At 41.8% G+C, this 19,785-nt stretch overlaps 1 protein-coding gene across 1 annotated transcript in view; it reads right to left on the reverse strand.

Moving 5' to 3' along the window:
- Positions 1 to 120: 120 nt before the first annotated feature.
- The window catches only part of LOC108714690 (NUAK family SNF1-like kinase 1), a 31,564-nt gene continuing 11,899 nt past the window's right edge, over positions 121 to 19,785 (reverse strand). Inside the window, exons 3-8 of the mRNA XM_018259122.2 lie at positions 15,655 to 15,775; positions 10,788 to 10,939; positions 6,653 to 6,718; positions 3,442 to 3,561; positions 1,757 to 1,889; positions 121 to 1,225 (exon numbers count right to left, since the gene is read on the reverse strand). Of these exons, the coding sequence (XP_018114611.1) occupies positions 267 to 1,225; positions 1,757 to 1,889; positions 3,442 to 3,561; positions 6,653 to 6,718; positions 10,788 to 10,939; positions 15,655 to 15,775 (1,551 nt within the window). The 3' untranslated portion in view covers positions 121 to 266. The remainder of the gene's footprint in view (positions 1,226 to 1,756; positions 1,890 to 3,441; positions 3,562 to 6,652; positions 6,719 to 10,787; positions 10,940 to 15,654; positions 15,776 to 19,785) is intronic.

Consider the following 19,785-nt stretch of genomic DNA (forward strand, 5'->3'; position numbering starts at 1 on the left):
TTTATAAGAGCACAAGTCACATGACTTGGGACAGCTGGGAAATTGACAATATGTCTAGCCCCATGTCAGATTTCAAAATTGAATATAAAAAAATCTGTTTGCTCTTTTGAGAAATGGATTTCAGTGCAGAATTCTGCTGGAGCAGCACTATTAATTGATTCATTTTGAAAAAAAAAATTTTTTCCCATGACAGTATCCCTTTAAGGTCATTGTCCACCAAATATCTACACAAGATTTCCGCTTTTCATAAGACACTTATATAGATATTATAAAACAAAAGTCTTTTTCGTTAACGAACCCCCAGTGAGCTTTCTTGACAAACCATCTTCTTCCTCAGAACTGGAAAAGTTTTTTGGGGGACTGTAAGAAAACAACGTACTCTTTTTCTCAGAAGCCACATCAACCAGGTCAAATGAGTCGCTAGAAAGAAAACTGTCATCACTAATGACACTCGATGGCCGACTTGGGTCTTTTGCGGATCCTCCAGGAGAAAGGAACAAGTCTTCCAAGGAACCAGAAAGGCTAGTCGCAGAACTGTCACCTGCTGTATCCGAAGTGCCCGAAAACCGCCCAGTTGTTTTCAGAATACCCTTTTTTCTACTAAACTCTTTCTCCGACCTCCTTTTATCTTGCGGAACTTGGAGAGATGTTTTTGGGCATTCTGTTGACATGATCCTTTCCGGGGAAGATGAGTAACCAGATTCCCTTTCGTATGATGTTTTTTTGAGAATTCCTTTCTTTGGCATCTTGAGAATACATTCAGTATTTATGGCACTGAGTGCGCTGTACAGGGATGAGTCCTGTGAGTCCTTTTTAACCTGCGGCCGCTCTTCTGACAGATTTGAAGCAGGCAAAAACGAGCTGTCAAAACTGCTTCTTTTCTTAAGGATTCCTTTGGGTATTTGGATTGTACTATTTAATTCAATCTCTTGCTGGGACTGATTAATATCATTTTCCTTCTTTGATTTCCTAAGGCAAACTTCATACTCCTCTTCTTTCCTTAGTTCATCTTGACGATGGTCAATCTTTGTTATTTGGAAAGCGGGAGTGTTCTGACATTCGATATAGCGGGCTAACAGAGGGGACTGACATTCCGGCACCAATTCACAGTCACACACCGCAGTGTCATATCCCCAGTTAACCCACCAGTGGTTGGCAATATCTTCTATGGTGGCTCTGCTTGTAGTATTTACTGTGAGCATCCAGTCAACCAGCCCAAAGGCACCTGATACAAATGGAAACAATCGAATATTACGGTCATCAGATATTACCGGTGTCACTTTACTTCTGTGTAATAATATTTAATAGTAAAAAACGAAAAAGGAAGGGTTTTAATAATTTCCATCAATCCTTTTCCTTGCCATTTCTCCCCAATGCAAATCATTATAGAGACTTCCAATGTTATTAGGGATGCACTGAATCCAGGATTCGGCATATTTCAGCAGGATTCAGCCAAACCTAATCCAAAAAAAGAACTGTATGCACAGTCCCCTTTCCTTCTTGTTCCCCTAATTTACATATGCAAATTCGGGTTCAGATTCAGTTCAGTATTCAGCCGAATCCTAAAATAGTGGATTCAGTGGATCCCTATTTATTATAGAATCACTTTTGCCTCTCTAGTTCCTGTCAATGTTGCCATTGCCTATTCCTAATAAGTTAGACATTAAAAAGGCGACAATACAGTATAGTAATATAGTAATAATATATCATATTTAAAATAGTACAAATGTAGAGATAAATGAGAAAACTTAATAACCTGAGAGATGAGGAGGATCCCTGTACCGGCCATAGCTAATCTGTTCAGCAAGGGACTTGTAGTTATTGTTTTCAAATGGCATGATTCCATACACCAGAGCATAAAGTAGTACACCCAGAGCCCAGCAATCAACCTGTAACAGAGTAGAATAAAAAGATGAGTACATTCTTTGCCCAAATATAAAACAAATTGGTAGTACAGGTATAGGACCTGTTATCCAGAATGCTCAAGACCTTCATACCTCCTAAAAAATCATTTAAACATTAAACCCAATAGGCTGGTTTTGCTTCCAATAAGGATTAATTATATCTTAGTTGGGATCAAGTACAAGATATAGTGAATAAAGTACCCCTTCTTGTAAAATATAAGGATATTATAAGTTACCGAGGCGTTTCATGACCATATAAAAACATGAGGCCGAAGGCCGAGTGTTTTTATACAGGTCATGGAACTCCGAGGTAACTTCTAATATCCTCATATTTTGCAACTGGGGGTACTTCATTTATTATAATACACAAATTTCAGTGAGTCATGTGACAGAAATGACATCAGAACTCACCGTTTATAACTGATGACATCAGAACTCACCGTTTATAAGGATATAATTTAGAGGATATGCATGGCTTTTGTGTATTATACTGGTTTATTATTACAGAGGGAAAAAAATTTAAATTTGAATTATGAAGTCTATGGAAGATGGCCATGCTGTAATCTGGAGATTTATGGATAACGGGTTTGGTTCATGTGAGACACAAGTTGGGTGTACAGTATGGGAACTATTATCCAGAATGCTCGGGACCTGGGGTTTTCCGAACAATGGATCTTTACGTACTTTGAATCTTCATACCTTAAGTCTACTAGAAAATCATGTAAACATAAAATAAACCCAATAGGCTGGTTTTGCTTCCAATAAGGATTAATTATATCTTAGTTGGGATCAAGTACAAGCTACTGTTTTATTATTACAAAGAAAAAGGAAATAATTTTTTAAAATTTAAATTATTTGGATAAAATGGAGTCTATGGGAGCCAGCCTTATTGACATTTGGAGCTTTCTGGAAAAACGGATCCCATACCTGTATAATCTTATACCAAGTGTGAAACAAGTTGATTGCCTTGACCCAAGCAAGTTAGTTATCCAGTATGCGTTTAACAGAGGACCTAGATGTTGCCTAGAAGACCACTAGTCTTGTTGCCTTATTGAACAAAGATCATTGAGTTCATATGATTAGAGCTGAGAAACGCACTCAATAAATTCTCACACAAGCTGAAAACCAACTCAAAAGAACCAACAGTGCATGAACGGGTTCCCCCTTGGGGAGGTCACATGTCAAAATTTGATTTTCCTGCTGTTCATCCAGGCATGGAACCTGACCATTAATTAAATCCCACTGTTACATATTTCCATGGAAGGCAAGTTCTGAATCCCCAAGTGAAAATATACAGTACATACTTGCACCCATTCGCGCATAAAAGCTCATTTGGGCATGTCTGCATGCACATGAGTGGGTGAGAGCATCATGGCCAACTGGGTTGCGTAGGGCACCTGGCTGGCCTGGCCTTACACTGTCTGGCACCATACACAGTCCTACTGGGCCAAGTTGCAGCATATTGGCTGTTTTAATGAATCAGTGAATGGCCACCTTCATAAGATAAATGGAAAGTATTAAGAGAGAGAATACTCACTTCTGGCCCATGGTAGGGCAATCCTTTAACGATCTCCGGCGATGCATACAGAGGACTGCCACAGTACGTTTCCAACACTTGGTTCTTTTGGAAATGATTTGAAAGCCCAAAATCTGCAAGCTAAAAGAAAACATTATATAAACAATATAGGACTCATTTAGCTTTGCAAAGGGCAAGTACCATTAATGGGTTAAATTTTACTAACTGCTAAGGTACTACTTGCCCTACCTGTGATAATCTGTATCCTTGAGCATATCGTGCTAAATGCATGGTCAGGGTCGGACTGGGGTGTGCAAAGCCCACTGAGACTGCTACCCTAGGAGCCCCCATATATCCTCTAGGACCCCGGCCACCCATCTACAGCAAATGGCTAGAGGAGAACCGGTTGGCCCAGTCTGGCCCAATGTATTTAATATTTACTACTTATCCATGTCCATTTTGCAGTATGGTGGGGTAGAGCCACAGATGGAGCAACCTAAACTTGAATAATATGGCAAACAAACAGCAATAACCTCTCTCCCACTGAAATTAAGGTTCTGCCATGTGTATTGTGTGCACCATCAGTACAGTCTGCTCCATCTGTATGAGTACAAGGGCACAGCACCAGATACAATCTGCCTCCATTCAAGTTCATTTCAAGCACAATTAAGAAACATACTTGACATCCCATTCTCTGAGATGCTCTTTCCATCTTGCATGAGGAAACCTGAAGATGTTCTGTGTAGAAGTCAAGACCAGTGTTTAGGGGGGCTCCCAAGCATTGCAGAAAGCGGGAGCCCCAAACTAAGGGAAAATGTAAGTAATTCAGGGTTGTCCTCCTTGCAACCCTGCACAGGTCAGACATTCTTCATGTATATAACTAAAAAGAACCCTGGGTTCCCAGCAACACAGGATTCCTTTGGGGAACATTTTTAATAAAAGTTCAAAAGACACATTAGAATGCATGCTAAATGTTAGCATTTTATATTCATTTGTGAATAAATCTTTTGAGCTTTTATCAATATTTTCCCCCGGAGAAACCCTGTGATGCTGAGGTCCCAGGGAAATGGCCCTCTCTGCCTGACCCTGAAACCAGTCCTGTCTATGGAATTCTCTGGAATGATCCCATGCCTTTTTATTCTGCAAAATCAAAAAATCTACAAGTAACTGCCAAAGTGCCTTTTTTTTTCTCCAGCGGTTTTTGAGGTCGCCCATCCCATGTTCTACATACACCTTTCTGGAGGGAAATATTCCAAGAATGTTAATGCATCCTGCCAGTTGTTGGGAATTCAATGTATCGCCGGAGAAAGATCCAATTAAAAAACAAAAAAGTGTTTGTTTTTTTTGGTGTGATACCAAAATACAGACATTCCCAGCATTCCTCTGCACAATGCCAGACCTGTGGTGCCCTCCTTAAATGGCAAAGGGAATGGCAGGAGACTGCTCAATCATGGCTTGGGGCTATTTTTAGAAATCCAATGAATCTCAGGGCTATTTCTGCCCTGCTGCACTTCAGCTGGTGGATACATGACGTGATGCTGAGAGTTGGCTCGGGTTTGTTGAACTGTTCCCACACTCTATTACTGAGACTGCACATGTGTCTCATGCAGCTGGAAAAATGTCTGTCCCAAAAGCCATTTTCTTGCTGCCAAGTCACACAGCCAACTGCGAAAAGCAACATTTGGGCACAGACTAATGCCCCCATTAGTTGCATGACACCGGGGAGACAGTTTGGCACCAAATAGCAAAGGCAGCTGATACTCCTGCCACCTGCTGCTGATCCCTTCAAATTGACATCAATAGGAAGAGCCACAAGTAAAGCTCCCCATAGACGCGACGATTCTTCTTGCTGAACGACTGATTTTAGCGAAGTCCGACCAATCCTTCAAAATTATCGTGCGGTTAGTGGGATTCGAACGATCGTACATCTTACGATTTTTCGGCCGACATCTGTCAGGAAATTGATCGGCCAGGTTAAAAAATCTTCAGTCCCAGTGCAATCTATCTATGTTTGCAGGGCCAAGCAGGCAGCTCCCCTTTGTTTTCCTGGAAAATTGGTCTTTTTAGCTGAAGGTCAATTCATACGATCGTACGATCGTACGATCGTACGATCGTTCCGAGAAAATCGTGGTCTCACGATGAGGATCGGATCTTTTAAAAATCTGAAAATCTATGGCCAGCTTAACTCGGGAAAAGCTGATTCATCTTGGGATAAGAGCAGGGTCGGACTGGGCCGGCAGGACATCAGGAAAAAACCTGGAGGGCCCCAGTCCTCATGGGTCCCCGCCGGCCCAGACCCGCTCCCCTATTGGGCTAAACGGAAAAAAAAATGTGTGGCGCGGTGCACGGTGCAATCCATTTCTTGCTCATGCACACACTGAGCCTTTTTTTGCGATTGTGTGTGATGCACCATTTTTTGTGCTTGCGCAACCAGTGTCACATCTCATTGAGCAGTTTTGACTGACATACCTGAAGCACCCAAGTGTCATTGCCAGTGTAACTAAGGTACTAAATCACATGTAAATAACTAATTTCACATGATTTCACATTGAACTTCCTCATCAGGGTTGGACAGAGAAAACCTAGTGGGCCTCAGCCCTCATAGATCACTATCAGTGCAGGATTGGGGGATCAGCTGGGGGAATCAGCTTTCAGAGGTATATGGAGGGATGGGGAGGTTGAGGTTCACAAAGGGTGGAGGTCCTCTCCAGCTGGGGTAGTGGGCCATGGACACCCCAGTCCAACACTGTTCTTTAGATGAACTAAGTCTACTACATTGGACCCTTACACAGTTACATAGTTACATAGTTAAATCAGGTTGGAAAAAGACAAAGTCCATCAAGTTCAACCCCTCCAAATGAAACCCAGCATCCATACACACACCCTTCCCTACTTTCACATAAATTCTATATACCCATACCTATACTAACTATAGAGTTTAGTATCACAATAGCCTTTGATATTATGTCTGTCCAAGAAATCAACCAAGCCCCTCTTAAAAGCATTTGAACATTTTTAAAGATAAAATACCACCTTTAAAGTTCAGGCTTTATCTATTTCCTTAGAATAACAATGAAACAGAGGCCTCTAGTCGACATATGGATATATATATATATATATATATATATATATATATATATATCCATACATGCACACAGATGCATATACTTACATATACATGCACAAAAATTACTGTATCCCTGGATATTATGTTTGTCTGGGTGCTCCTCACCTTTACATTCAAGTTGCCGTCCAAAAGAATGTTCTCAAGTTTGATATCCCGGTGTACAATCCCTTTCTAGAAAAAAAGACAGAAACACAATTTTAGGAGAAGTGTTAAAAACAAAAAGAACAGAAACTGAATGCCCAATGAAGATCTCAGACGAGCAGCGCTATTTTGGAGGGCACCCTGTTGGTTATGGGATCTAAGTAAAAATATTATTGAAATAAAACCTTCTGTGATCTTTCCAATTCTTTATTTTTCATTTGTCAGCTCATATTTCCAAGTGGCAGCGTGACATCCTTGGCTCTTCATGAATAACCAATGATCTAGTGTAAATTGAAGCAAACCAGGGCTAAGGAGTTCATCCAAAAATAGTGATCCTAGAGGACTCTGTATTTTTAGAACTATGGGGAAAATGCCCTGTGGCAATCCCTACAGTTAGAGCTAAGATTAGCAGTGGGATATTCTTGTCATTTTGTAATCAACGTTGCTTATATAGGTATGGGACCTATTATCCAGAATGCTCGGGACCTGGGGTTTTATGGTAGAGGGTAGTTGAAGCTGGGGCTCGGAGGGTAGTTGCCGCTGGGGCAGGGGAGTGACCCTCCAGTCCAACTCTGTATTCCAATGGGATTTTTGGCCAGATATTGTTCAAACAGGCCATTGAGAGGGCCCCAATATGCTGCCAGCTTAGTCTGGAGGTGCTAAGTGGCAGCTTTTATCATGTATGGCCATCTCAGCGTCACACAGGTATTGCCGTCACAAAGTAAAACAATGACTGCTTCATGGGTATCTATGATGGTTCTACTATAGGCCGTGATGTACACCACTAACAACCAATCACTGCTAGGAAAAGTAACAACAGGCTGAGCAGATAAGCGTTTAAGCGGACACTCTTACATCCCTGAATAACGAAGAGTAGGGCTATCCGGCACTCATAGGAATCCACAGGGCCAAAATATAGTTTAAAAAAAATCTTTATCAATCAAAGTTAAAAATAAATTTGCATCTCTATATGCCCTAAGCATTTCGTACCTACAGGGGTACTTAGTCCTATTCTTCATTGCATATTCTGGTTTGCCGCTCCCTAAAGCTGGGGGTCTGGGGCTGGAGCACCTGGACCACATCAACTATCCGGTGAGCGATGTACATTATGTTCTATTGTTCTCTTATTATTGTGAGTCTTATGTGCCCCACAGAGCTAACAGTTTGCTTCTCAATGTGACACTCCCATCTGTGGTGCAAACTGGACTTTACTGACAGGTGTGGTTTTAGGGTGGAGATTGATGCTGGCAGTTATACAATGTAGGGATGCACTGAATCCAGGATTCGGTTTGGGATTCGGCTGAATCCTTGTGCCTGGCCGAACCCGAATGCTAATTTGCATAAGTAACTTAGGGGCGGGTAGGGAAATTTTTCGTCACAAAAGAAGAATTCTTTCCACTTTTTCCTTTCCTGCCCATAATTTGCATATGCAAATTAGGATTTGGTTCGGTATTCGAATAAATCTTTCACCAAGGATTCGGGGATTCAGCCGAATCCCAAATAGTGGATTCGGTGCATCCCTAATACAATGTATGTTATAGAATGACCAATTCTAAGCAACTTTTCAGCTTGCCTTCATATTTATTTTTTATAGTCTTTGAATTATTTGCCTTATTCTTCTGACTCTTTCCAGCTTTCAAATTAGGGTCACTGACCCCATCAAAAAAACAAAACTCTGTAAGGCTACAAATTTATTGCTATCACTTCTTTTTATTACTCATCTTTCTATTCAGGCCTCCCTATTCATATTCCAGTCTCTTATTCAAATGAATGCATGGTTGCTAGGGTAATTTGGACCCTATCTACCAGACTGATGCAAACTGGAGAGCTGCTGAATAAAAAGCTAAATAACTCAAAAACCACAAATCATAAAAAAATGAAAACCAATTGCAAATTATCTCAAAATCTCACGCTCTCTTACTAATGGTTAATTTAAAGATGAATGCCCCCTTTAGTGAAAGGTTGAATGTATTAAACAGAGCTCTTGTTAACGGGTCACAGAGTGATTAATGGGCAGAATTAGGGTTGCATTGTTTTCAGTAGTCGTTTCCAGCAGCCCCTGCCAGTAATAACAGTTTATTGATTGGAAAGAGAGGTCTGAAGTGTCTCAACAGAGACATAAACAGAGCGATATTGTGCGCTACGAGTTGCCCAGGAAACCAAAATAATGTTTCCCAGAGATCCCAACAAGCAGGAGGTAGAGACTGCCGTTAATAAGCCTGAGGGAATGTGGCACAGAGTCAGAAACACTGGACAACTACTAAATCTTTCTTTGATTAAACTCCTTGAGCCAAGGGACTAACACAACAGCCACGCCATTCATTGGGACACAAGTGCAATGCTGAGATAGAATGAATGTATATAAACATTGGTCCATTATCAGTTTATTGTTGTCCAGGTATGGGACCTGTTATGCAGAATGCTCAAGATCTTTGGCTTACAGGATAATAGATCTCGCTGTAATTTCGATCTTCATACCTTAAAGCTGGCCATAGATGTTGAGATTTTTAAAAGATCAGATCCTGATCGTGAGACCACGATCTTCTCAGAACGATCGTACGATGGTACGAATTTACCATCAACTAAAAAGACCAATTTTCCAGGAAAACAAAGGGGAGCTGCCTGCTTGGCCCTGCAAACATAGATAGATTGCACTGGGACCGACAAAGATTTTTTGACCTGGCCGATCAATTTCCTGACAGATGTCGGCCGAAAAATCGTAAGATGTACGATCGTTCGAATCCCACTAACCGCACGATAATTTTGAAGGATTGGTCGGACTTCCCTAAAATCGGTCGTTCGGCAAGAAGAATCGTCACGTCTAATCATGTAAACATTAAATAAAATCAATAGGCTGGTTTTGCTTCCAATAAGGATTAATTATATCTTAGTTGGGATCAAGTACAAGCTCCGGTTTTATTATTACAGAGAGAAAAAAGGAAATCATCTTTTCAAAATTTGGATTATTTGGATAAAATGGAGTCTATGGGAGCCATTTCATAATTTGGAGCTTTCTGGATAACAGGTTTCCGGATAACAGATTCCACACCTTTACCTTATATTCTCTAATGCTTAACATATCGCACATACATTGTGCCTGAATAACAGTCTAAACTTTTATAAGTAGTTATGGGTGAGCACAAAGCAATACCCCAAAGCAACCAATCAGAATTGTGCTCTAATTGCATGAGGCAACAATGGCTGCTGTCTGGGATATTCCAGACCTGTAACCAATATCTGGTCAGATACCTATAGGGCAGGCTGAATAGTAATGCTATGGAATAGTTTGGACCGAAGCGGTGCACCTAAATTGCTGGATATCTGCAGTCCGTCCCTCCGACAATTGTTGGTGGGTTAGTATTGTACCGACCCTCCTACACTTGGGTGACCATAATGGGTGGGTCAAGCATGAGTATAAAAGTCCTTTCACAACCTTGGGTCAGTTTAGGCACAGGTTGAGGTGGAAAGGTTTAGTACAAGTTTTCCGAACCCCCATTGCACTAAACTGTTCCTCCTCAACCTGTGCCTTAACTTACACAAGGTTGTGAAAGGACTTTTATACTCGTTTTTGACCCACTCATTATGGTCAACCAAGAGGAGGTTTGGCCAACACTAACAATTGCCCACACCTCACAAGCCATACTAGCTGAGGCATATCTTTCTAGGAACCCATGAGTGGGTTTAGCGGCTGACACTTGGGCATAGGCCTCTCCCATAGAGGGGAAGTTACATTTTGGAGTCTGTTTAGAATAGTGACTAAATTTGGTTGTACAAGGGTTGAGTTTATCTAACTGGAGAAGTGATGCAGCAGAATAGTGTTTTGTATATCATTGTATTTGCACCTTTGCACACTTGCACTGGATTATCTGCTCACAGGTTAAAGGGAAACAATAACTGGAAAACAAGGCAAAACATACCCCGAAGGATCAATGTGTCAGAGAAGAGAAATGTCCAAACTGTTACTATAGACCTTTGATGTACAGGTGGATTATGATAATGAGGAGTCCCCACTGACACAAATCCATCTCAGTAACAACAATGTGGCTTTTTCACAAGTGGCTTTAACGTGTCCCCTATTGCCCAGTTTTGGTTCCGGTACCTTGTGACAGTGGTGCACGGCGGACACAATCTGTCGAAAGAATCTCCGAGCGTCATTTTCGGGAATCTGATTCTTATTATTGATGAAGTCGTAGAGCTCCCCGTTGCTGGCGTACTCCATGACCATGATGATCTTATCTCTGCTCTCGAACACTGCCAACGAGAAGATGAGATAGAGTCGAGGTTAGTATACGGTGTAACCAACAAGGCTGAAGGTCATTTAGTTACATATAGAAACGTGCGCTTACATTTTCCCTGCAAATTATACAGGTCCCACTCCCTCATCCATCCAACACAAAACCCACTTTTCTTTAAGCATCTCCACTTCTGGGGCTGTTCTCCATGAATAGGATCCATCTGGAGGCAAGTTATATTTTTTATGGCGTAGATATATTAGCCATAAATTATACTTTTGCTCATTATTTGTTTTAAGACATGAGTTGCTCAGTTGCTTTATGGGCTGAGGAATTTTCCATAGTCACCAATGCAACACCGCCATCTAATGGGCATTAATCTTGCAATAAAATTACATTTGCAAAACAATTACATGTGATTCTTTTGACACTGTGACTGTGGATACAGCCTGCTGTAGGAACCCTGGAATTACCACTACATTTGGGGTGGCGGTAGCTCCCCGTGCAACCAAGGGCACCCTTCTGCTCCGCCTCAGCAGAAGAGACAAGTAGAATCAAATGGCGCTTGGCACTAGAACCCTGTGCAGAACCAATTTTTGAAACCAGGACCTGAACCAGACCCACGATCCACAACCTGCTTAAACCCAACCTTATCTGCAACCCGTTCCACAAACCATTGGCGTAACTATAGAGGAAGCAGACCCCACAAGTCATAGGGGGGCCAGGGGAATAGGGGGTCTGCTTCCTCTATAGCTAATAACAAAGCCCCCTCCTCCCCAACCGTTGTGTTACCGGAAGGGGACACAACTGGGACGGGACGTGGGCGGGAGAATGGTGAATGGAGTGCGCTGGGCCTGACTGTAGGTTTTTTTGCAGGGGGCAGGCGCACTGTAGTTACGCTACTGCCGCAAACTAGAGTCCTGCAGCAGGTCGGGTACCAGCGGGTTACCTGTAAAGTCCTGCGGTACCCTGCGGGTAGAAGTTCCGGGTGCAGGTATAGACGCGGTTCTTTGGGTTGGGCCTTCTCAATAGTGATTTTTACTCCTTTTTTGTGATCACACCTACTTCCGATGATGTCACTTTCTGTTTACAATGACAGCACTGGGGATTGCGGATTGCAGGTTGCGGGTACGGTATGGGTTCCAAAAAATGGACCCGTGCAGGACTCTACCGCAAACAACTGACCAATGAACAGGAAGCGCTGTGCTTGCAAACTGGAAGTGGCGTCCTCAGAATTGGGCCAGGGCAGAAGGACATTTTTAAAACATTTTTAAAGGAGTAAAATATTGACAATATAGATTTTATTGTATATCAATTCTTGTCACTGCTGATTTTAAAAATGCCAATAAATATAATTTGAATAGAAAGTTAGATAATATAACATAATGAATATAGACAAACCCCCATCTAAACCCACAACCCAAAAATCCAACCCACATGACCCGCTACAGGACACAACTATACAGAAGTGCAAGGAACATGTTTGGATTCAAACCTAATTGTGTCCGTATTAGCACAACCGCATCCAAAAAGAAATAGAAAGAGACAATATAAATAAAAAACTGTCGTCATACACAAGCATCTCTGTCCCTGCGGGAAGGGGGAGGGGCTCCAATTTTACTGTAACTGTTACTTTTTATTATTGTTACTTTACTGTTTGGATGCCGGGGTCAGTGACCCCTATATGAAAGACTTCTGCTACACAGTTTCAAGAGTGAGACAGGGCAGAAGAGGATAAACAGACACTGATTTCAACTGAAATTCCATTTACACTTAATTTACCATTGATAGTGTGTAATTAATGTATATTGGGAAGTTTCTTATTATATTTTCTTTCATTAAAGAAAAAAAAAAAAGGTGGGGGTGGAAACGTTAAACAGCATTATCCCATGTGTATAATATATATAATTAATTTCACTGGGTAATAATGTAATAAAAGTCGATAACGGAAAAACTAAAAGAAAAGTTATGCCTTTGCACAAACAAATTTAATATAGCTTTTGCGAACCCGGAAACTGTTTAGCAACCACTTCCGATAATGGAAGACTGTTTGCGAATTTTATCGTTTGCTCCAATGCGCAGTCAATGTAATAAAACTTCTTACTGTAAAAGTCGCTCCAAAAGATTACGACACCTTCAAGAATAACTTAAGCGTGCGCAATTAAAATTCACAATGCAATAACAGTTTAAGGAACAATATTACATTGCGAGATGTGGATTTTTATTCTTATTGGTGCGAATTGATTTTCTCTTTGCGACTTTAATTACATTCCCCCCTGAGAGAACTAATGTGCAACTGTCAGTTAATGACACACACAGACGTCCATGTTTATCTCTGGCAGCCACTGATATTCTTCAGAATGTTGTTCCCTTCCCTGGCTAATCCGGCATTGCGTAGAAAATCTCTCATCACCTTCGTCTGTTTACAGGGACATCTTCAGCCCCCCAGGGAGCGGATATTCTCCTATCTGTCCCATTACAAGTTAGTGCTCCACTGATAACAACGGAAAGGCGAAGCTTGTTAATAAGCCGGTTTATCTTTGTCCTGAGAGTTTACATGGAACCATTAGCAATATCTAGTAGGCTTCAGCGGGGAGATAGCTGCTTGAACTGTAACTGCCAGCGTGCCAGAGTTGTGCAGACAAATAAAACTGCCAGCATGCTCCCATGGAAATGAAAATATTATGGCAAGCAGTGGGCTGGGCAGGAGGTTTTATCAGCAGGTTTAAATGCCCCTGAAGGTTCCTGCTAAGGTTGAAGAGAGATGTGTCCTATAGGAACCTATAGGGCTGGGGATCAGTGTGGCCCTATGAGTTGTGCACATACACACAACAAGGCAGCAGCACTTTATGGCTTTTCATTAGCTGTCAGAGCTGTCTGAGTAGTGAGGTCAGTAACGCCTCTGGTTATTTCCCTATAATTATATATTGCAGTAACAGGTTTAGCTTGCATATAGTATGACTGATAGAGCCCTAAATAATATCCCTTTAACCAGTGAAAGTGAGATTTATCATTGGACATGGCAAATGAAGAATTTTGTCCCTGGGAACATAAGCCCTTGAGCAGCCCCTCTGTACCTTGTACTTTCTCCTTCTAAAAACTTGCAGCCACTGGTCATGGTGGGGGGAAAGCAGGCTCATCGGGGCTTCTGCCAGAGGGGCCCCCACACATTCCCCAGGTGCCCCACCGCAACCCCTCTCTGGGCCCCTTTCCCAATTGCAACCCCCCCTCCAATTTCCCCAATACCTGATCTCTTGCTAAGATCAAGGCCTGGTTGTTTTGAATCATTTTTTTCTTTATGAAACAACAATAACAAGAAAATAGTTTTTGGGTGGAGTTCGCCTTTTTTAAGTGCCATTCATTCCAACAGAACCGGACCTGCTATGTGTGGAATTCAGAGCATTAATTCACTTTCAGGAATATTCAGGGAAAGAGGAGAGAGAGAGAGAGAGAGAGAGAGAGAGAGAGAGAGAGAGAGAGAGAGAGAGAGAGAGAGAGAGTGACAGAGGAGGTTGTTTTTGGCTGAGGTGCCTAATGCTTTCGGAGAGTTTGGACTTAACAAGACACACAGAACATAATCCATAAGCACACGCTGTTGATCCGGCCAGAAATGTGTTGTTATTTAAAGGCAGAAATGAAGTCCCACCCCAGCACCCGGGGTTAAAATTCCAACAAATGGGGTTTTGCAGTTTATCACTAGGAACATATAATTCTGTTCCCAAATATTTCACTTACAAAAGGAGTGTCCTGTTGCTTTGGCCCTTTCCTTTTCCATTTACCATATTTTTGTTAAACTTTAATTACAATTAATGTAATTAATATGATACACCCAATATCAAACCAAGGTGCCCTTGGTGAGTGAACTCTTGAGTATCACTCATGTATTATAAGGGATAATGTACCCCCTACTGTAAAAGATAAGGATATTAGAAGTCACTGAGGGGTTCTGTGACCATATAAAGGCACAAGGCTGCAGGCTGAGTTATACAGGGAACTCTGAGTATCACTCATGTATTATAAGGGATAATGTACCCCCTACTGTAAATGATAAGGATATTAGAAGTCACTGAGGGTTTGTTCTGTGACCATATAAAGGCACAAGGCTGCAGGCTGAGTTATACAGGGAACTCTGAGTATCACTCATGTATTATAAGGGATAATGTACCCCCTACTGTAAATGATAAGGATATTAGAAGTCACTGAGAGGTTATGTGACCATATAAGGGCACAAGGCTGCAGGCTGAGTTATACAGGGAACTCTGAGTATCAATCAAGTATTATAAGAGATAATGTAACCCCTACTGTAAATGATAAGGATATTAGAAGTCACTGACAGTAAGTCCACACGGGGCGTTTTGGGGAGTTTCGGTCGCCTGGCGACTAAACGCCTCGTTTTTGCGGCAACCAATTTCCCCAAACGCCTTCCCTGAATCTGCGCCGGCTAAAATGAAAAAACGCCGGCGCTAATCACAAGCGGCGGTTCATTTTCCGAAGTCGCCCAAAATTGCCTCACGAGGAAACTTCTGGCGACTTCGGAAAACGAATCGCCGCATGTGATTAGCACCGGCAGTTTTTTTCATTTTAGCCGGCGCTGATTCAGGGAAGGCATTTGGGGAGATTGGCCGCTGCAAAAACAAGGCGATTAGTCGCCAGGCGACCAAATCTCCCCAAAACGCCCTGTGTGGCCTGACCCTTCTACAAACAAGTAGTGTGCCATTCAGCCTGGTCACTGACCTTCAAAGACCCGTATAATGTGTTCATGTTCCAGCAGTGCCGTTATCTCAATCTCTCGCTGAAGGTGCACTCTGTCCAGCTTATCCGTGATCTTATCTTTTTGAATTGATTTCACAGCCACCTAAACAAGAGGATAGAAATTCAGCATGAAGTAAAGGTAAGTGAGTAAAGTGAGCTCCTGGTCTCTGCAAAGAGTGTCAGAACACACAAGCCGATATCAATGTTACATTTCTAAGGGCTAGTCCACACGGGGAGATAGCGACGCGTTTGCGGTCGCGGCGACAAAGCGCCGCGACAGTCGCCGCGACCGGCGCAGGCGACAGTTTTGTATGGGCGCCTATGTAAAAACGCCTGTGCTAACCACACGAGGCGATGCGCTTTTCAACAGTCGCCTGAAAAAGCCTGGCGAGGCATTTTCAGGCGACTGTTGAAAAGCGCATCGCCTCGTGTGGTTAGCACAGGCGTTTTTACATAGGCGCCCATACAAAACTGTCGCCTGCGCCGGTCGCGGCGACGCGTCGCTATCTCCCCGTGTGGAATAGCCCTAAGGGACTGGATAGAGAAATGGTTGCTGAGTTATTACAGTGCAAGTCCTTCTTATATATACAGCTTTTGTCCAGGGCCCTCCTTAGGGCAGAGACACACGGTCAGATTCGGGGAGATTAGTCGCCAGGCGACAAATCTCCTCTTCTTCAGGGCAACTAATCTCCCCAAACTGCCTTCCGCCAGCTAGAATGTAAATCGCCAGCAGGATGGCACTGGGAGCGCTTCGTTTTCCAAAAGTCGGGCAACTTCGGAAAACGAAGCAATCCGAGTGCAATTTACATTCTAGCCAGCGGAAGGCAGTTTGGGGAGTGTCTTTGCCCTTAGAGTCAGTTCACACGAGCAGATTCGGGGAGATAAGTCGCCCCAGCAACAAATTGCCTCTTCTTCGCGGGCGCTTCGTTTTCCGAAGTTGTCTCACGAGAAAACTTCAGGCAACTTCGGAAAACGAAGTGCCACATGTGCATTGCCGCAGGCGATTTTCATTTTAGCCAGCGGAGGACAGGGGGAAGGCAGTTCAGCGAGATTGTTGGCCCGAAGAAGAGGTTTGTCACTGGGGCGACTATCTCCCCGAATCTGCTTGTGCGGACTGACCCTAAAAGGGGTGGTTCACCTTTTAGTTAACTTTTTGCATGTTATAGAATGGGTAATTGTAAGCAATTTGGTTTTCATTTTTTCTTATTAGTAGTTTTTGAATAATTTGCCTTCTTCTGACTCATTCCAGCTTTCAAATGGGGGTCACTGACCCCATCTAAAAAAACAAATGCTACAAATTTATTGTTATTGCTACTTTTTATTACTCTTCTTTCTATTCAGGCCTCTCCTATTCATACTCCAGTCTCTTATTCAAATCAATGCATGGTTGCTAGGGGAATTTGGACCCTAGCAACCAGATTACTGAAATTGCAAACGTGAGAGCTGCTGAATAAAAAAGCTAAATAACTCAAAACCCACAAATAATAATGAAAACCAATTGCAAATTGTCTCAGAATATCACTCTCTACATCATACTAAAAGTTAATTTAAAGGTGAACAACCTGTTTGATTCCTTTATTGAGTGAATGTATTAAACAGAGCTCTTGTTATCGGGGTCACAGAGTGATTAATGGGCAGCATTATTATAACCTTCAGCGCTGGACAAACATTGTCAGTATGAGGGCAGGTTCTACTGTTCTTTAATCGTATCTGGGACGTTGCCCAATGTGTCATTAGATCTGAATTCCAGCTCGAGCCTCTAAGTGATGATACATAACATAAACCGCACTTTATTTTCTGTTCCATACACTGAAATAGCCGCTTGTTATTCCCGCATGTAACGGGAGATTTCGCAGCAGCACATTCCTTAATCTAAATTGGGAAACTAGAGCACGCCGGCATCACCGCGCCAGACTATATGTTGTTTTTGTAACCGGAACACAAACCCACCAAGGAACATTGACTAATGTGCAGACGGATATGAAGAAACGAGCAAGGTCACAAGCGGGTGACACTCATTAGGGCTCGTTTATCAACACTGGGCAAATTTGCCCATGGGCTGTTACATATAGCAACCAATCAGTGATTTGCTTTATAAAGCCAGCTGCAAGAAGAACAATGAATACAGCAATCTGATTGGTTGCTATAGGTAACAGCCCATGGGCAAATTTGCCCAGTGTGAGTGTTGATAAATGAGCCCCAATTGTGAGGAAGACTATGGGCAGATTTAGCAATTAACATAACAGGGAGGTCGGTTGCACCAGCCCCACATATGCTTCATATTAACCACTCTGAGCAGGACAAGGAGAATTAATTCCAATATAAAGATTATTTCCAACTCTCTAAGGTGAATAGTTTGAATACAGAACAATCCAAGAATAGATCTGCTACAGAACTACAAATCCCAGAATGCCACTGCTTTGTTTTTCGGATTAGGCTCTAAGAAGGTGTTAGTGACTTCGCTTGCAGTTTCAGGCTTGCTTACCAACCATCGTTCTCACTCCGGCCACAACTTTCATTATTAGTAGTGATGGGCGAATCTGACTTGCTTCCCTTCGCCGAAAATTCGCGAAACATCGAAAATTCAACCCAAATGCATTAAAGTCTATGGGTGAATTTTTTTTTTTTGACGCACGACAAATTGCGTGAAAAGTTTTTGCCTCAACAACGTTTTTCACCCATTAGAGTCTATGGGTGTCATTTCCGTGGCTAAACTTGGCGAAAAACTTCGCTCATCACTAATTATTTCCACCCATATAGGGTTGCCACCTTTGACATAACAGAGCCGGGCTTTGACGTTGTGGGCTGAGTAGTGACACTAAGGGGCAGATTTATCAAGGGTCGAAATGAAAATTCGAATTTTTAAATTCAAATTTCGAGTTTATTTTAATGTAATTCAACTAGGAAATAGTCCAAATTCGATTCGAGTTTCAAATTTCAAAATTTATCATGTACTGTCCCTTAAAGAATTCAAATTCGACTATTCACCATCTAAAACTTGCCGAATTGGTGTTTTGCCTATGGAGGACCTCCTACAATCAATTTGTAGTTGTTTGGTACACTTTTGAAATTCGAATTTTTAAAAAATAGTTTTTTGGTATTTTTGGTGAAAAAACTCTAATCGAATACGAGTTTGCAGGTCAATCCTATTCACCAGAATTTTTTTTTTGTAGTTTTTGAGTTATTTTAATGCTTTTTATTCAGCAGCTCTCCAGTTAGTAATTTCATTAGAATTCATAAAAATTCATAAAAATCCAAATGACCCTAGCAACCATGCATTGATCTGAATAAGAGACTGGAATATAAATAGGAGAGGTCTAAATAGAAAGAGGAGTAATAAAAAGCAGCAATAACAATAAATCTGTATTCTTAACAAAGTATTTGTGTTTTGATCGGGTCAGCGACCCCCCATTTGAAAGCTGGAAAGATTCAGAAGAAGAAGGCAAATAATTCGAAAACCATAAAAAAAAAAAAAAATGAAGGCCAATTGAAACGTTGCTTAGAATAAGGCATTCTAGAACATACTAAAACTTAACTCAAAGGTGAGGTTAATTGTGCTTTAACTCCTTACAAGGTGCAGCAGGATCACCCCCACAGCCTGCACATAAGGATCCCATTAAAACTAAATTTAAACATTGACCAGCAATAAGGACAAGGCAGCAGAAATGTTTCACTCAACAGAGACCCTTTAAAATATTAGACAGTCTTGTTTCATCACTTTTTATATGGGGTAATTTAATAAAAGATTAAAATATCTATTAAATGCGAACAGCTGCCTGGTTGCTAAGGGTTACTAGAAATGTTATAGGATTAGACCCAATATCTGACTTTGGTTTCCATCACTCAGACATCCATTTAAATACTCGGGTTATCAGCCCCCGCGTGACTGTGACTATGGCTGTTATTTAGCTGCTCATTAGCTGAACCATAATAACCTGCACCTTCTTCTCCACAATGAGGATTCTGTGATCAGATAACACATTCCTCACTAACCACACAGGATTAGTGCTAAGTACAGGGTAGCTCTCTCCCATTATATCACCCAGTGACACCGGGAGCAAATGTGAGTGTAATGCTACTGTGAGTGTAATGCTACATTGCGGGTATTTTTAA

Source organism: Xenopus laevis, chromosome 4L (assembly GCF_017654675.1).
Source record: "Xenopus laevis strain J_2021 chromosome 4L, Xenopus_laevis_v10.1, whole genome shotgun sequence".
NCBI lineage: Eukaryota > Metazoa > Chordata > Amphibia > Anura > Pipidae > Xenopus > Xenopus laevis.